Below are 12,909 nucleotides of genomic sequence, written 5' to 3' on the forward strand. Positions count from 1 at the left end.
TTCTATCACCCAGAACTTTCAAAGAACTGGCATTTTAACTATAAGTACATTTTAGTTACGTTTTCTATAATACAGTATAGTGAAAGTAAATACAAATAAGTACGGCAAATAGAGTATAAGTGTACAGTGTTCAACACTACTGTTGTTGGCAAATAAAGAACTCTGCATACATGTTTGATAGTTTCTTACTATCTAATCTTGTTGTTCTTTAGTGTTATGCATTACTAGGTATACCTCTCTTCTATCCTGAATATTTGACAATCTGGCAACCTCCCAGTCCTGGGGCTGCTAGATATGAACGAATTTACTGTATATAATATTTGTGTGTGTGTGTGTGTGTGTGTGTGTGTGTGTGTGTGTGTACATAGTTGTATATTATAAACTATAAACACACATATACTATACATTTATATTTGAAATTTGGAATTTAAAGGTAGTTGCAGCCTTCATTTATAAAAACAGAGTGATCAAAATTAAACACAGGAGTCAAATTATAGAAATGTATTTATTTTGACCACATTCATAAGTGTCCATGTTTCACATTTTAGCACTGGAATGATTAATTACAAAAATGTTCAACCTTAGAAGCAGTTGATTTTCAGAACAATCAGAGTCAAGACTTGCTCTTCTAAGACAAAATTTGAGTCCAGGAAGCAGTACTGTAACTAGCTAATTTTGCACCTGAGACCAGAATATTAATTTGCACCCCATCGCGTTTATAAATTCATACTAGTTATTTCATAGAACCTGGGAAAATAATAAATAAATAATAAATGGTAAACATGTTTTGTTATAATTTATTATTTATTTATTATAGCTATGAGGGCCTCAGGCCTGCCCAGGACCTGAAGACACCAGCTGTGTAAAATCTGTCTGGAGGTTAAAGTTGAGGTGCAAAGCATGCCAAGGCAGATGCAGTTGAGGAGAGCACCTTGCCTGCCAGAAGAAATGGTTAGGGCAGGAGGCACACTGAGCACCAAGTGAGCTGGCTGGCAGGGATAACAGTTGCAGAGAAAGTGCATTATCCAAGTGGGGAGACAGCAAATTGGACATCCTGCCTATCAGAATGACCCTACCATGAGTAGTTACTGGGACAGATCATTTGTTTGAGGGATTCAGGCAAGGAAGAGATTGAGTTCTGTTCCCAGGTGGCACCCTGGGGAGGAGTGTAAGAACGTTATCTGCGTTTTTGGCTCTAGTGAGGGGCATTACCTACCACAAAGCCCAGAACAGGGGTCTGCAACTGAAATAACGAATTTTTCAAATTGAGTTACAAAATGAATACTTCAAGAGCTGCAATGCGTGGGAATATCAGAGAGTCCTTAACAAATAACATCAAACCATACTTTTGCCAGTATCTTCTTTTTTAGATAACTCAGCCATCCAGATGTCACATCCCACCTCACGCCCAAAGAAAACCCTACCAAGGAGATATACATACTCAGAACTGGAAGGGACCTTGAAGGGTCATCAAGTCCAGTCCCCTGCACTCACAGCAGGACCTATCCCCATCCCTGACCCACTTTTTTTAAATCTAATCTGCCCCAGAACCTTAAAAGTCCTCCCCTCAAGGATTGAACTCACAGCCCTGGGTTTAAAGGCCAGTGTGCTATCTTGCATGTGGAGAGAGGCCGATAACAGGTACCACAACATAGGGCTTTCTCTCATTGTAGCTCTTTGCAAACCACTTGCAGTATCCTAGGGAATAAGTATTAGGCACTGCACTGGGATGTAAAAATTAGGCAGTATCTCTGAAAATCAGCACACCAGTGGTGCTCAGTGTGTTCTTTGTTTAACAGCCAGCCAGAGCGGTGGTGTATGTGTGTGACTAGGTCTTACATGTGAGACACAGTAAGTAAACAGTTATTTGAATCACACTGTGCTGGCATGGATCCTTCAGAGGCAGGAGTCCTGACTGATCTGTTGTAGAGATAAGGAGGCAGGGAGGTAAAGTGAGTCACAGGAAGAGGCTTCAGCCACACCCAGAAGGAGGCAGCTCAGGTGACACTGGTGTCTGCTTCCCCTCACACCTGCTGCAGAGATTGGCGCCCAGGCAGCTGGGCTGCAGCCGGGAGGGCTGGCTGAGCAGGCTGCACCCTCCATGGATCAGGGCAGGATGGAGTAGCCAGGGCAACAGGTAGTGGAGATAAAGAGGAGGGAGTGGCAGGGGGCAGACTGACCCCAGCCTGCTCCTCCCCTCTGTCCACCCTATGTCCACTGCCCAAACCCAGCTTCTCCCCAGAGCCCCACTCACCCAGCTGCCCCCTGACACCTAACAAACCCAGCTTCTCCCTCAAGCTACATGTATCTGGCAGCCTCCTAACATGCCCCCCCCCCAGCTTCTCCCCTAAGCCCTACTTGCCTGGCAGCCCCTCAGCACCCCTACAAACCCAGCTTCTCCCCCAAGCCCTGCTCACCCAGCAGCCCCCCAACACCCTTAAAAACCAGCTGGCGAGTTCTTGGGCTGGGGGGTGCACTGCGAGCACTCACAGCAGCTGCAGCTGGGTCAGGGTAACCTCAGGCGTCGCAGTTAGCCAATGGGGCAGCTCTGTGTGAGCTGCATGTGGCTCTTTAACAAACTTTGCAGGTCATTATGCTGCTGGCAATGGCTGCTGCAGGGACTGAGGCGGCTCCATTTATTTTTATGTCACCGTGCCTTGTTTTGCCAGTGGATTAATTCAGCTTGTTGGCACAGCTCATGTGGCTGGGTTTGTAGCAGAGCCATACTGAAATATGTTCTCTAAAATATCTGTGATTTAGTGTAATATGCGTGGCTTCATGTCCCTCTTTTCATTTTATTTTTCAGTAGGAGGAATAAGGGTTGGGGCACGTCAGAAATCATGGCTTCTGATGCTAGTCATATGCTTGAAGCAGCCCTAGAACAGATGGATGATCTCATTGCAGGTATGTTACCACTTTATTTGAGATCCAACTGATTTGATTGGAACCTGATCCTAAAAACTGAATATCTGCAATGCCCTTTGACAGCCAGCGAGACCTGGGTATACTTGGGCCTTTTATTTTCGCTACCAATCTTTGTCTTTCTAAGTCAGTCTTTCTTTCTTCTTCCTGCTCCCTATTTTAGAGACAAACAATAACCAGTAGGAGCATTGGAAAACTTCATATCTGCAAGTTGATTTTAAAGAAATCAGATTAAAACCCCACCTTCACGGCATTGCAGTCGGACAAATCTTTATCTCTCTGTAAAGTTATAGGAGGAATTAAACATACACTAGGGTGTGAAGCAGAGTGCCTGCCAGCTGGAGCTTGTTTTGCTGCAATCTCATGAACATTATAATAACCACTAATTCCCAAATTTGCCTTATAGCATGGGCCTGGTCACTGAGTTATTGGGAAAGAGCTCACAGTTTGTGTGTTAAATGTTGAATTTAGAAAATTAAATTTGTGCTTGCAACACTCATTCTGCAGTCTTGACAAGTTTGAACCACCCCATGTGCTTTTATTAAGTGATGTGCTGTTACTTTTGGGACAGTGTTTTAGGGAGCGAGAAGATATAACTCATTTGCTCTTCGTCAGCACTCTGTCTCCTAGTGCTAAATTATCGTCTGCTTGCACAAGCAAGCGCTTTACAGTCATCCGATATGCACACGTAGAAGCAAGCATTTCTGTCTCTCAGCATTCTTATGTACAAGCGGGGGGAAAGAATACCTCTGTGGTGAGGCCTGCATTGGCCTTTGGATTCCCACAGGCAGTATTATAAGCCGAACATGTTCCAGGGTAGATATCTGGGTACAATTATGACCTTACCCTCTGCTGAATGGGAGAACACTTACTAGCTTTTAAAGTACATGGCTCAGGTTGAACCTCTCCTGTCCAGCACCCTCAGGATTTAACCACTGCCAAAGGAGAGAATTTGCCGGACCACAGGAGATCAGTATTGTCTAGCACGTTACCAACATTTCCACTGCTTACTGGGCCCTTAGAAGACACTTGGGGTAAATTACAGCTAAATAACAGCACAAAGTATTGAGATCCAGGACTGGTGGTTGGAAACAAACTTTATGAGCCCATGGGAAACATGGTCACACCCATGATAAGTGGTCATCTGGCTAACTAAAATCATGCCAGATTACAGATGTTGCTGGATGAGAGAGTTATGGGTTAGAGAGGGTCAGCCTCTACTGCTCAGAACCTCATTCTCTCCTACTACCCCAGGAGGATGAACACAGCCTTTGGCACTTCGGTATGCAGTTCTTTATAATTTCTCAATAAAGCTGAGCCTCTCATGGCTCATAATGGTGTCTCAAAGTGTTGCTCCATAACCCCAGGTAATAGATACATGTCCAGGATTTTTATTTTAAAGGATCTGGGCCAACCACAAAGGTCCTCCTTGTTCTGGGCGCACTACATGTAGCAGGTTATAGAGAACATCAGCAAGTAGGCAACTTAATTTGTAAAGGTACAGAATATATAGAAAATGCTTCCATAGTTTCCAAGTCCAGAAGGAATCACTGTGATCTTCTGGCCTTCTCTTCAAGTCTGAGTTGAAAAATATATATTCTGTGTACTGCTCAACATATCCCAAAACAACTTTTTATGCCAATCAGGAAGTGGTGCAGGCAAACTTGAAGTATGCATTATTTTTCTTTTTTACCTTTTCATCAAACATAAAATCACGTGAAAAATATTTTAAACCAGTAAGAGATTGCTAGAATTTTATTCATATTTCCACAATTTACCAACTTATGAAACATGCAAACAGTTTTATAGTTCACCACCCCAAAATGGGCATTTTGGCTCTTGTTTTCAGAAACTAGATGATTTAGAAAAAATGTGCTATCAGCTGTAGCAAACACAGAATGATGTAATAACTGTGGGTATCACTTTCAAAAGTGCTGAAGTGCCATTAACTTTCTGTGAGACTTAGGCTCATGGGCTGCTTTTGAAAATGGATCATAGGCTTCAAAATCACGTAGATTGTAAATTGTTTTTACCTTTTATTTTCTCTCCAAGGAAACACTTAGAGCTCCTCATGAGTTGATAGTACCATAATATTACATCTGAGGTTGTTTTAAAAATTCAACCAGAAACATACATTTGTTACACTTAAATAAAGTCTTGCAGATTTGAAATTGGTTTTGTCTTACAGTATTTTTTGTTTTTTATGAGAGATGGGAGAGAAATTGTACATCATTCTAGCATGGGCTTTAAACTTAGTCATTCTTTAGAGTCCTTGTCCGCTACAGCACAGACGCCCTGGACCCCAGCAAGGAAAACTTTAATCAGAGACTCAGCAGATACAGAAGGATGGTTGAATGTGCTTTTGGCCATTTAAAAGTGAGGTTCAGATGCTTATTGACCCATTTGGACCTTTTATGAAACTACTGCCCCCACCGTTATTACAGCGTAAGCTATTTTGCATAACATTTGTGAATCCGAGCAGGAGACTTTGCTGTCCACCTGCAATTCCAAAGCTGAGGCCATAGGCAGGGTTTACTCGTAGCCACCTACACAGCCATTCACCAATAACCATGCTGAGGCATCAGCAATTAGGGACACTTTAAAACAGCTTTATGAAAGATCTGTAACGCACATGCTACCTATGTATTTCTCTGTCATGCCAATAAATCATACTGTGACTTAATGAAAGAATGCTTTTACTTGGTGGGAGGGGGATAAGTTGCAGTAAGTAGAATGCATGTGGTGGGCAGTTGTGCCTTAAGCCCTCCCCCAACCCACCTGGGTTCCCTGTGCCACACATCCTCTGTGGACCTGGGCATAGCGGTAGGCAGCTGAACCTTCATCCTTCCCCCAACCCACCCGATTCTGTCAGCTGCATGTCCCCTGCAGACCTGGGCATAGCAGTGGGTAGCTGTGCCTTCAGCCCTCACCCACCTTGCCTGGTTCCCCACAATGATTTGTGTTCCCTACCACTCCTGCATGCCACAAAATCACACTGAGCTCAAAGGAATTATTTTATTTTGAGGGGTGTAAGTGGCAGGGAAAAAAAGCATTGTCAAGGGTGCTTGAATAGCTTTTTGCAGTGGCCCTTGGGGCTAGAATGGCAGCCTATCCTTGCCCGCCCTCCCTGTGTGCTGGGACTGCGATAACAGGGGTGGGTGACTTCTCTTCAGGGGACTCCAGGCAGCAGGTATCAGCTCCTGTGTTGGGAGACCTTCTCCAGCTGCAGCAGAGAGTGCAGGACCTCCATTTGCTCCATCACTGCCATTATGATCTTTTCCATGGCCTCACTCTGCTTTGCCACTTGCTTCTGCTGGAAATCAAGCATTCTGTGCTGCAGCTCAGCTTGACTCTGATGCCACTGAGCTGTACTACGAGGCCGCTGAGCAGCGTCCTTTGTCAGCTTACTATTTTTTGTCTGCTTCATTCTACTCCATGTGCTGCAGGATGGTATCCTACTTGCACATTTTTCTCTTCCTTGACCGGGGCATGGCAGCTGGAAAGTGAAGGTCAAAATAAAGATACAATTCATAAAATGTGCTTTCAAATAGAATGAATGGGTCTCTGTGTCTACTATCAGGGAAAGTTTCTTTTTGCAAGACTGTTAAAGGCTTATTACAGGTGTGATTCTAAGTGTGCGTTTCACAATACATCATTTGCCATCACTTATCTAGCACATTTCTTTGTGGACTAGGTAAGCTATAAGCAGTTATCTGCTATCCAGGGAAAGTGGAGGGCTGCAAAGCAGGAGAAGCCATCAGGTGTCCTGGTGCAGGGGAGAAAAATTTCAGCCATCCAGGAGCAATCCTCCCCAACAAGCAAGGCTCCTGGCAGCCACATGGTGAGAGAGGATGGTGGGGGAGGGTTTGATTACAGCCACGTGGACAGCTGCATGGGGGGATCCCTGTAAAATAAAAAGAAATGCTGGCTGGAAAAGGACATGGGATAGGAGACACCTCACAGAGCCCAGCAGCTGCGTGATGTAGGGGATCCCTGTAAAAAGAAATGATGGTGGAAAGATACATAAAAAAGTGATTGGCCTCCCAGAGCCTGCAACCTGCTTTGGGGGGTGGAGAACTGAGCACGTGCCAGCTGCTCAAGGGAAATGTAAAAGTGCAGGAAGCATGGTAAAAAAAATCCGATGCAAATTCCTGTGGTTCTGTAGGTTGCCAAAGAAGATATCACTCTCCTAAAACTAACAGATATGGATAAAGAAGACCTACTCATGCTGTGTGACCACAAGCCTGGAAAATTTGTTAAAATGCTGTGTGGTGCCATGACACCAGATCACTATCTGGGTGCCTGGCGTGGCAAGGTGTGTTACCATGAGAGCTACAAGAAGTCAGGCCTGCCCAAGAACCTTGTAAAAAAAAAAAAAGAAAAAAAGAAAAAAAATTGCAAGACTGCCCAGATGAGGCCTTCAAGGAGATCTCCAAAATGGGAACATGCTCCAGCTCAAGAAACATATATACGCTGTTCTGAGGGGCACAGATCCATAGCAAACCTGTACCCACCCACAACCCGCTTCTAGCATGCAGAATAAATACTCACCCAAACAGTTTGGTCGGGGGCTCAGGGACTGGAGCGGAGGTGACTGGTTTCAGGTCTATGCTGAAGAGCTCTGGGCTGTCTGGAAGAACTTCCTCAGTCCTTTGCTCATTGCCCCCTTCCTCCTCTCTGTTGGCCTCTTCCTGTGGGGCACCCAGCTCCTCTTGGCTCACCTCGGACTCCGGACCAGGGCCTCCACAACTGTCATCAATCATGCCAGGCTCCGTGGTGGGGTCTCTCCCCATAAATATGTGCAGCGGTTATCTTGTAGTGTAGATGCAGCCTAAGTCACTTGTCCAAGGTCACCCAGGGAGCCTGTGGTGCAGCAGGAAACTGAAGCAAGCTTTCTTAAGTTCCAGGTCAGGGTCTGAAAAGGGCCCCCTTTTTCAGAAGGATTGTCAGGCTGGTTGAAAATTTTGTATTGCCCATCCTGTCTTCACCCAGAGATCAAACACTTCTGTTGAACCCTGAATTTGGATTCTGCTTAATAACCCATCTTGCTTCAAACCTAGGATCCTGGTAACCAGCCAGATCGGTTCTTATCCTCTCAGCGGCATGATCCAGATGTCCAGGCTGGAAGTCCTGGAATGCTTTGCAAGCCAACCTGGATGCTTTCCAAAATCATCAGAGGAAAGTAGGGTTGTGACGATTTCTCAGAAGGGAGGACTGGGTGCTTGGCAAGCAGGGTGTTAGGGCTGATGACTTACTTGCTGGAATCCTAAGTGACTGCTAGAAAGAACTTTCCTTTCAGGGTGAATCTTTGGTGAAGATATGGAGTGTGCCATGGGAAAGGGCTATGCAATGCTGTTGCTCTCTGTCTTGCAAGATGTCTACTTCTAAGACACAAAATCTATGCTTTTCACCAAGAGAGAGTTCTCTGTGGCTGTTTAGTTCCCAGTGTATAGTTTTGAATTTTAATTATACTTACCTGTACCGCCTTTGTTTCACAGCACTGGAATTTGCCCCTTTTTATCCCAAAATAATCCCACATCGACGTTGTGTCCTAGTGTAGACATAGCCTAAGTAGCCTATTTCAAAGTAAGAACTTCGAAATAGGCTACTTCAACGATTATTGTCTACACGTCCTCCAGGACTGGCAAACGTCGAAGTAGTGCCGGGGAACATCGAAAAGAGCCGCCCCGGAGGGAAACATGGGACGTCCACACACACAAGCCCCCTACTTCAAAATAAGGGGGCAGGAAAGCCCACGAACCGGGTCACAGAGCACATTAGCCCTTCCGGGGCAGCTGCAAGCCACTCCCTTAAAGGGCCCCTCACAAACACACTCGGCCTGCACTTCACGAGCAGCCCTGCGTTGGTGAGACAAGCCTCGCAGACCTCGAGCCCACAGACATGGACCTCAAGCAGCAGCTGGAAGCCCTACAAACTGTCTCCTGCAGAGCAGGCACCCTTCTAGATGCTGCCTGGGCAGCCGCCCAGCAGCTTCTGGAATGGAAGCCCTCCCCAGGAGCAACAGGATATGCCCCCGACCATTGGGCCCTCCTCGCCCTCCCCCGTCGGGTGCCCCGCCGACTCTGGAGCTACTCCTCCAGCACCGAGTGGTGGGAGCACCTGGTTATGGGGCAATGGAATGATGACCAGTGGCTGTGGAACTTCCGCATGAGCCGGCAGAACTTCATGGAGCTCTGCCAGTGGCTCACCCCCGCACTCAGGCACCAGGACACCCACATGCGGCGCACCCTCCCCGTTGAGAAGAGGGTCGCAATAGCTGTCTGGAAGCTGGCCACTCCAGACAGCTACCGCTCTGTGGGACAGCAGTTTGGAGTGGGAAAGGCCACAGTCGGGACTGTCCTCATGGAGGTAAGGAGGCCTGGGGCTGAACTCCCTGCTGGAGAGGGGGGCCTGGGTGAGGAGGGCCTCAGGAGGGGGGCTTGGGTGAGGGGGCCTCAGGAGGGGGGGCCTGGGTGAGGGGGTCACACTCTGCAAACACTCACAGTCACCCGTGTTCCCTCCCCACAGGTGGTGCGTGCATTCAATGCCCTGCTGCTGAAGAGGGTCGTCCGAGTTGGGGACCTGGACGCGGCCGTCGAGGGATTCGCCACCATGGGATTCCCCAACTGCTTCAGAGCCCTTGATGGGACCCACATCCCCATCCGTGCCCCAGATCACAGTGGTGGCCGCTATGTCAACAGGAAGGGCTACCACTCTGTGGTCCTGCAGGCCATGGTCAACAGCCGTGGCTGCTTCCAGGACATCTATGTGGGCTGGCCCGGCTCTACCCATGAAGCCCGCATTTTCTGGAATTTGGGACTATGCTGCCGACTGCAAGCGGGGACCTACATCCCCCAGAGGGAGATCCCTCTGGGGGATACCACCACCGTATCCCTCTGCCTTGTGGCGGATGTGGCATACCCCCTCCAGCCCTGGTTTATGCGGCCCTATACAGGCCACCTCTCTGACAGCCAGGAGCGCTACAACACCCACCTCAACCATGCCCGACAAGTGGTCGAGTGAGCCTTCGGGCGCCTGAAAGGCCGCTGGCATTGCCTCCTGGCATGCCTAGATCTGGGCCTCCCAAACATCTCGCAGGTTGTGGGGGCCTGCTGCACACTCCACAACCTGGTGGAAAGCAAGGGGGAGGCCTTCGTGCAGGGCAGGGCACAGGAGGCTGCAACAGCCTACCCGCAACCAGCCGCTGCCCCGAGCTGCCAGGCCCACCAGGACGGGGTCCGGGTCCGGGAGGCCCTAAGGAAGTACTTTCACCAGGGGCCCCAGTGAGCGACCACCCCCCGGCCATCCCTGCACTCCGCCCCTGCACCCACACCTCACCCTCACCAAAAGCACACGGGACACAGGTTTTGGGAAAAATAAAACTGTCATTATTTACAAGAAAAACAAAAATGTCACCTCTTTTTGGCAAATAAATAATAATATTAGCAAAAAGAACAGATTAATGAAAACAATAATTATGTACAAGTGGGGACATCTCTACAAACTATAATGGGGGGGTCAACTATAAATAACTGTATACAAGGGTGGGGACAACTATTTACAGGGGGGAGATGTAGGCAGGCTACCCATCGGCCCATAATTCTGGGGCAGCGGTGGAAGGGCGCGACCCCCACCATGTCTGGCTGGCCAGTCCCCCTCTCAGCTGAGGTCCCCGGCGAGGCTGGCTGGGGGCCAGGAGCACGGGGAGGTATGGCCGAGGTGGGTCCGTGGCTCCGGGTGGCTCCTGCTCTGAGGAGCTGGTGGGTGGGGCAGCAGGCAGGACATCAGTGGGCGGGACATCAGCGGGCGGGGTGGTGGGGAGGGCAGGACGGAGGACATCGGGGGGAGGCAGACGGGCCACCAGCTCCTCAAGAGTATTGGCCACTCTCTGAAGGGTGGCCATGAGCTCACACCAGGCCTCCCGGCACGAGGAGGCCTCCCGCTCCTCGAATTGGAGCCTCCGCTCCATGAGGTCCGCCTGGTGCCGAAGGGCGGCAGTCACCTCTGGGTCGTATGTGGTGGTGGTGCGGCGGTGTTGTCCCCAGGAGTGGACCTGGACTGGGGCAGGTGGTGTCCCCGACAGCTGGTGCTCCGGTGGTCTGGGAGGGCTGTCGGGGACGACGGATCGTGCGGCTGCAGAAATAGGGGGAAAAGGGGAGGAGAGGCCATGAGTACCCAGCCTTGACCCATGGCCCATCCCCCATCCCCCCAAGGGCCTGTGTCCCCACCCCATCCATCCCCCATTGGTGCGTGCAGTGATCCCGTGGGTGGCCCCCTTCAGTGGTCCTCCCCTCTCCCCTCCCACTGGGGGTGGGGCATGGCACTGTCCATGGGTGGAGGTGCTGCTGGGCACTGGTGGCTGTGGCACCGTCCCTGTGCTGTGGATTGCCTGGGCCATGTCAGGCTGGGGTGTTGTGGGGATGTGGGGGGGCCCCTGGTCAAGTGGTGCCCCTGCCCAGTGCTCGGGGGTCTGTGCCCTGTGGGGTACGTACCTGATGGTGCACTGCCAGGCTCCAGAGATGCCCATGAAGCAGACACCCGGCTGGAGCTGTGGGACAGCACGTCCGGCACCAGCTCCCACTCCTCACTGGACCACTCCGTGGCTGGGGTGGAGGGTCCCGGCTGTAGGCGTGTGGGGGCAGGGCTGGCCTCCGGTCCTGACCCTGTCTCCTAGGCTGGCTGGGGCTTGTCGGCTGTGGTGTCAAGGGTGGTTGCGGGGGAGGAGGTGCCCCAGGGGCCCAGGATAGCCCTGAGCTCCCGGTAATAGGGGCAAGCAGCAGGGGCAGCCCCAGACCGGCTGGCCGAGTCCCGGGCCCAGGCATAACCCTGCCACAACTCCTCGACCTTGCTCCTGACATGGTCAGGGTGACCCTGGGCAGCCCGGCCCTCGGCCAGCTGGGCGAACGCCTCTGCGTTCTGCCGCTTGCTCCCCATGACATGCAGCACCTCCTCCTCCTCCCCCCAGAACCCCAGCAGGTCTCAGAGCTCAGGGTCTGTCCAGGAGGGACCCGCTTCCTACCCCACCGGCTGGAGGCCTGGGAGTCCTGGGATGGCCCAGAGGGGGAACTCTGGGGGCGCTCGTGACGCTGGCTGGCTGCCATGATGTCCCTCTGGCAGTGCAGGGACACCACGTGGTAGGGCTGCTGCATGCACGCTGCCAGCTTCCTGCTACGGGGTTTCTGGATCCCTGCGGCTTTAAGAGGCTCTGAGTGCAGAGACCATAGAGCCCCGCAGGGGCTGGACAGAGCGTCTCAACCCTTCAGCTGATTGCCGCCATGGAGGACTCCACTATTTCGAGGTAGCGGGACGTGGATCGTCTACACACACCCTACTTCGACATTCAAAGTCGGAGTAGGGAGCTCTTCCCATTTTCTGATGGGAATAGCGATTTTGATGTCTTGCCGCTTAACGTCGATTTCAACCTCGAAATAGCACCTGGCGCGTGTAGACGCTAGGGGTGCTATTTCGACGTTGTGCTGGCTACTTCAAAGTAGCCGGCTAGTGTAGACGTAGCCATATAGTTTAGTTTAATGTTAATATAATGGATTATGATGATGATTTTCAAATTTGATTGCCTATAGACAAACGTACAGTTTCACAGTTGAGCATTAAAATAAGTGACCTGATTTGTTTTAGGTGCCTATACGTACAAGTACAAAGCTAATTTTAGTCTTTTCAATTTGAAAATAGTGTGCCCCCAAATCTGAACAGGCCCAGTATTGCTCATCCAAATAAAAACAGTCTTACTATAGAGCGTACGGCTCAGTGGAATATCAAATATATCAGTGTTATAGAGTGTGAGTGTAAGACTGTCAGACTAGATTCCCAGATTGAATTGTACTAGGCTTGATCAAATTTGACAGATAGGTCAGAGTTTCCAAGTCTTTTCTGCTTCAGTACAGCTATACTGATAACCTACCCTCAGAGCTGTCTGAATATGGAATGCTGAGTGATTAACTGAAAGTTTCAGAAAAAGAGCAGTCCTGT

At 49.8% G+C, this 12,909-nt stretch overlaps 1 protein-coding gene across 8 annotated transcripts in view; it reads left to right on the top strand.

Moving 5' to 3' along the window:
* Positions 1–12,909, top strand: part of PPFIBP2 (PPFIA binding protein 2) — a 260,115-nt gene that overhangs the window by 49,943 nt on the left and 197,263 nt on the right. For 6 of the 8 annotated variants that reach the window (XM_074997329.1, XM_074997330.1, XM_074997322.1 and 3 more), the window contains exon 2: positions 2,807–2,904. In XM_074997329.1, the coding sequence (XP_074853430.1) occupies positions 2,841–2,904 (64 nt within the window). In that variant the 5' untranslated portion in view covers positions 2,807–2,840. Of the gene's footprint in view, positions 1–2,631; positions 2,709–2,806; positions 2,905–12,909 lie in introns of those variants that run through there. The other 2 variants (XM_074997324.1, XM_074997323.1) reach the window with 2 other exon arrangements.

The sequence above is a fragment of the Carettochelys insculpta genome, chromosome 6 (assembly GCF_033958435.1).
Source record: "Carettochelys insculpta isolate YL-2023 chromosome 6, ASM3395843v1, whole genome shotgun sequence".
In the NCBI taxonomy this organism is placed as follows: Eukaryota; Metazoa; Chordata; order Testudines; family Carettochelyidae; genus Carettochelys; species Carettochelys insculpta.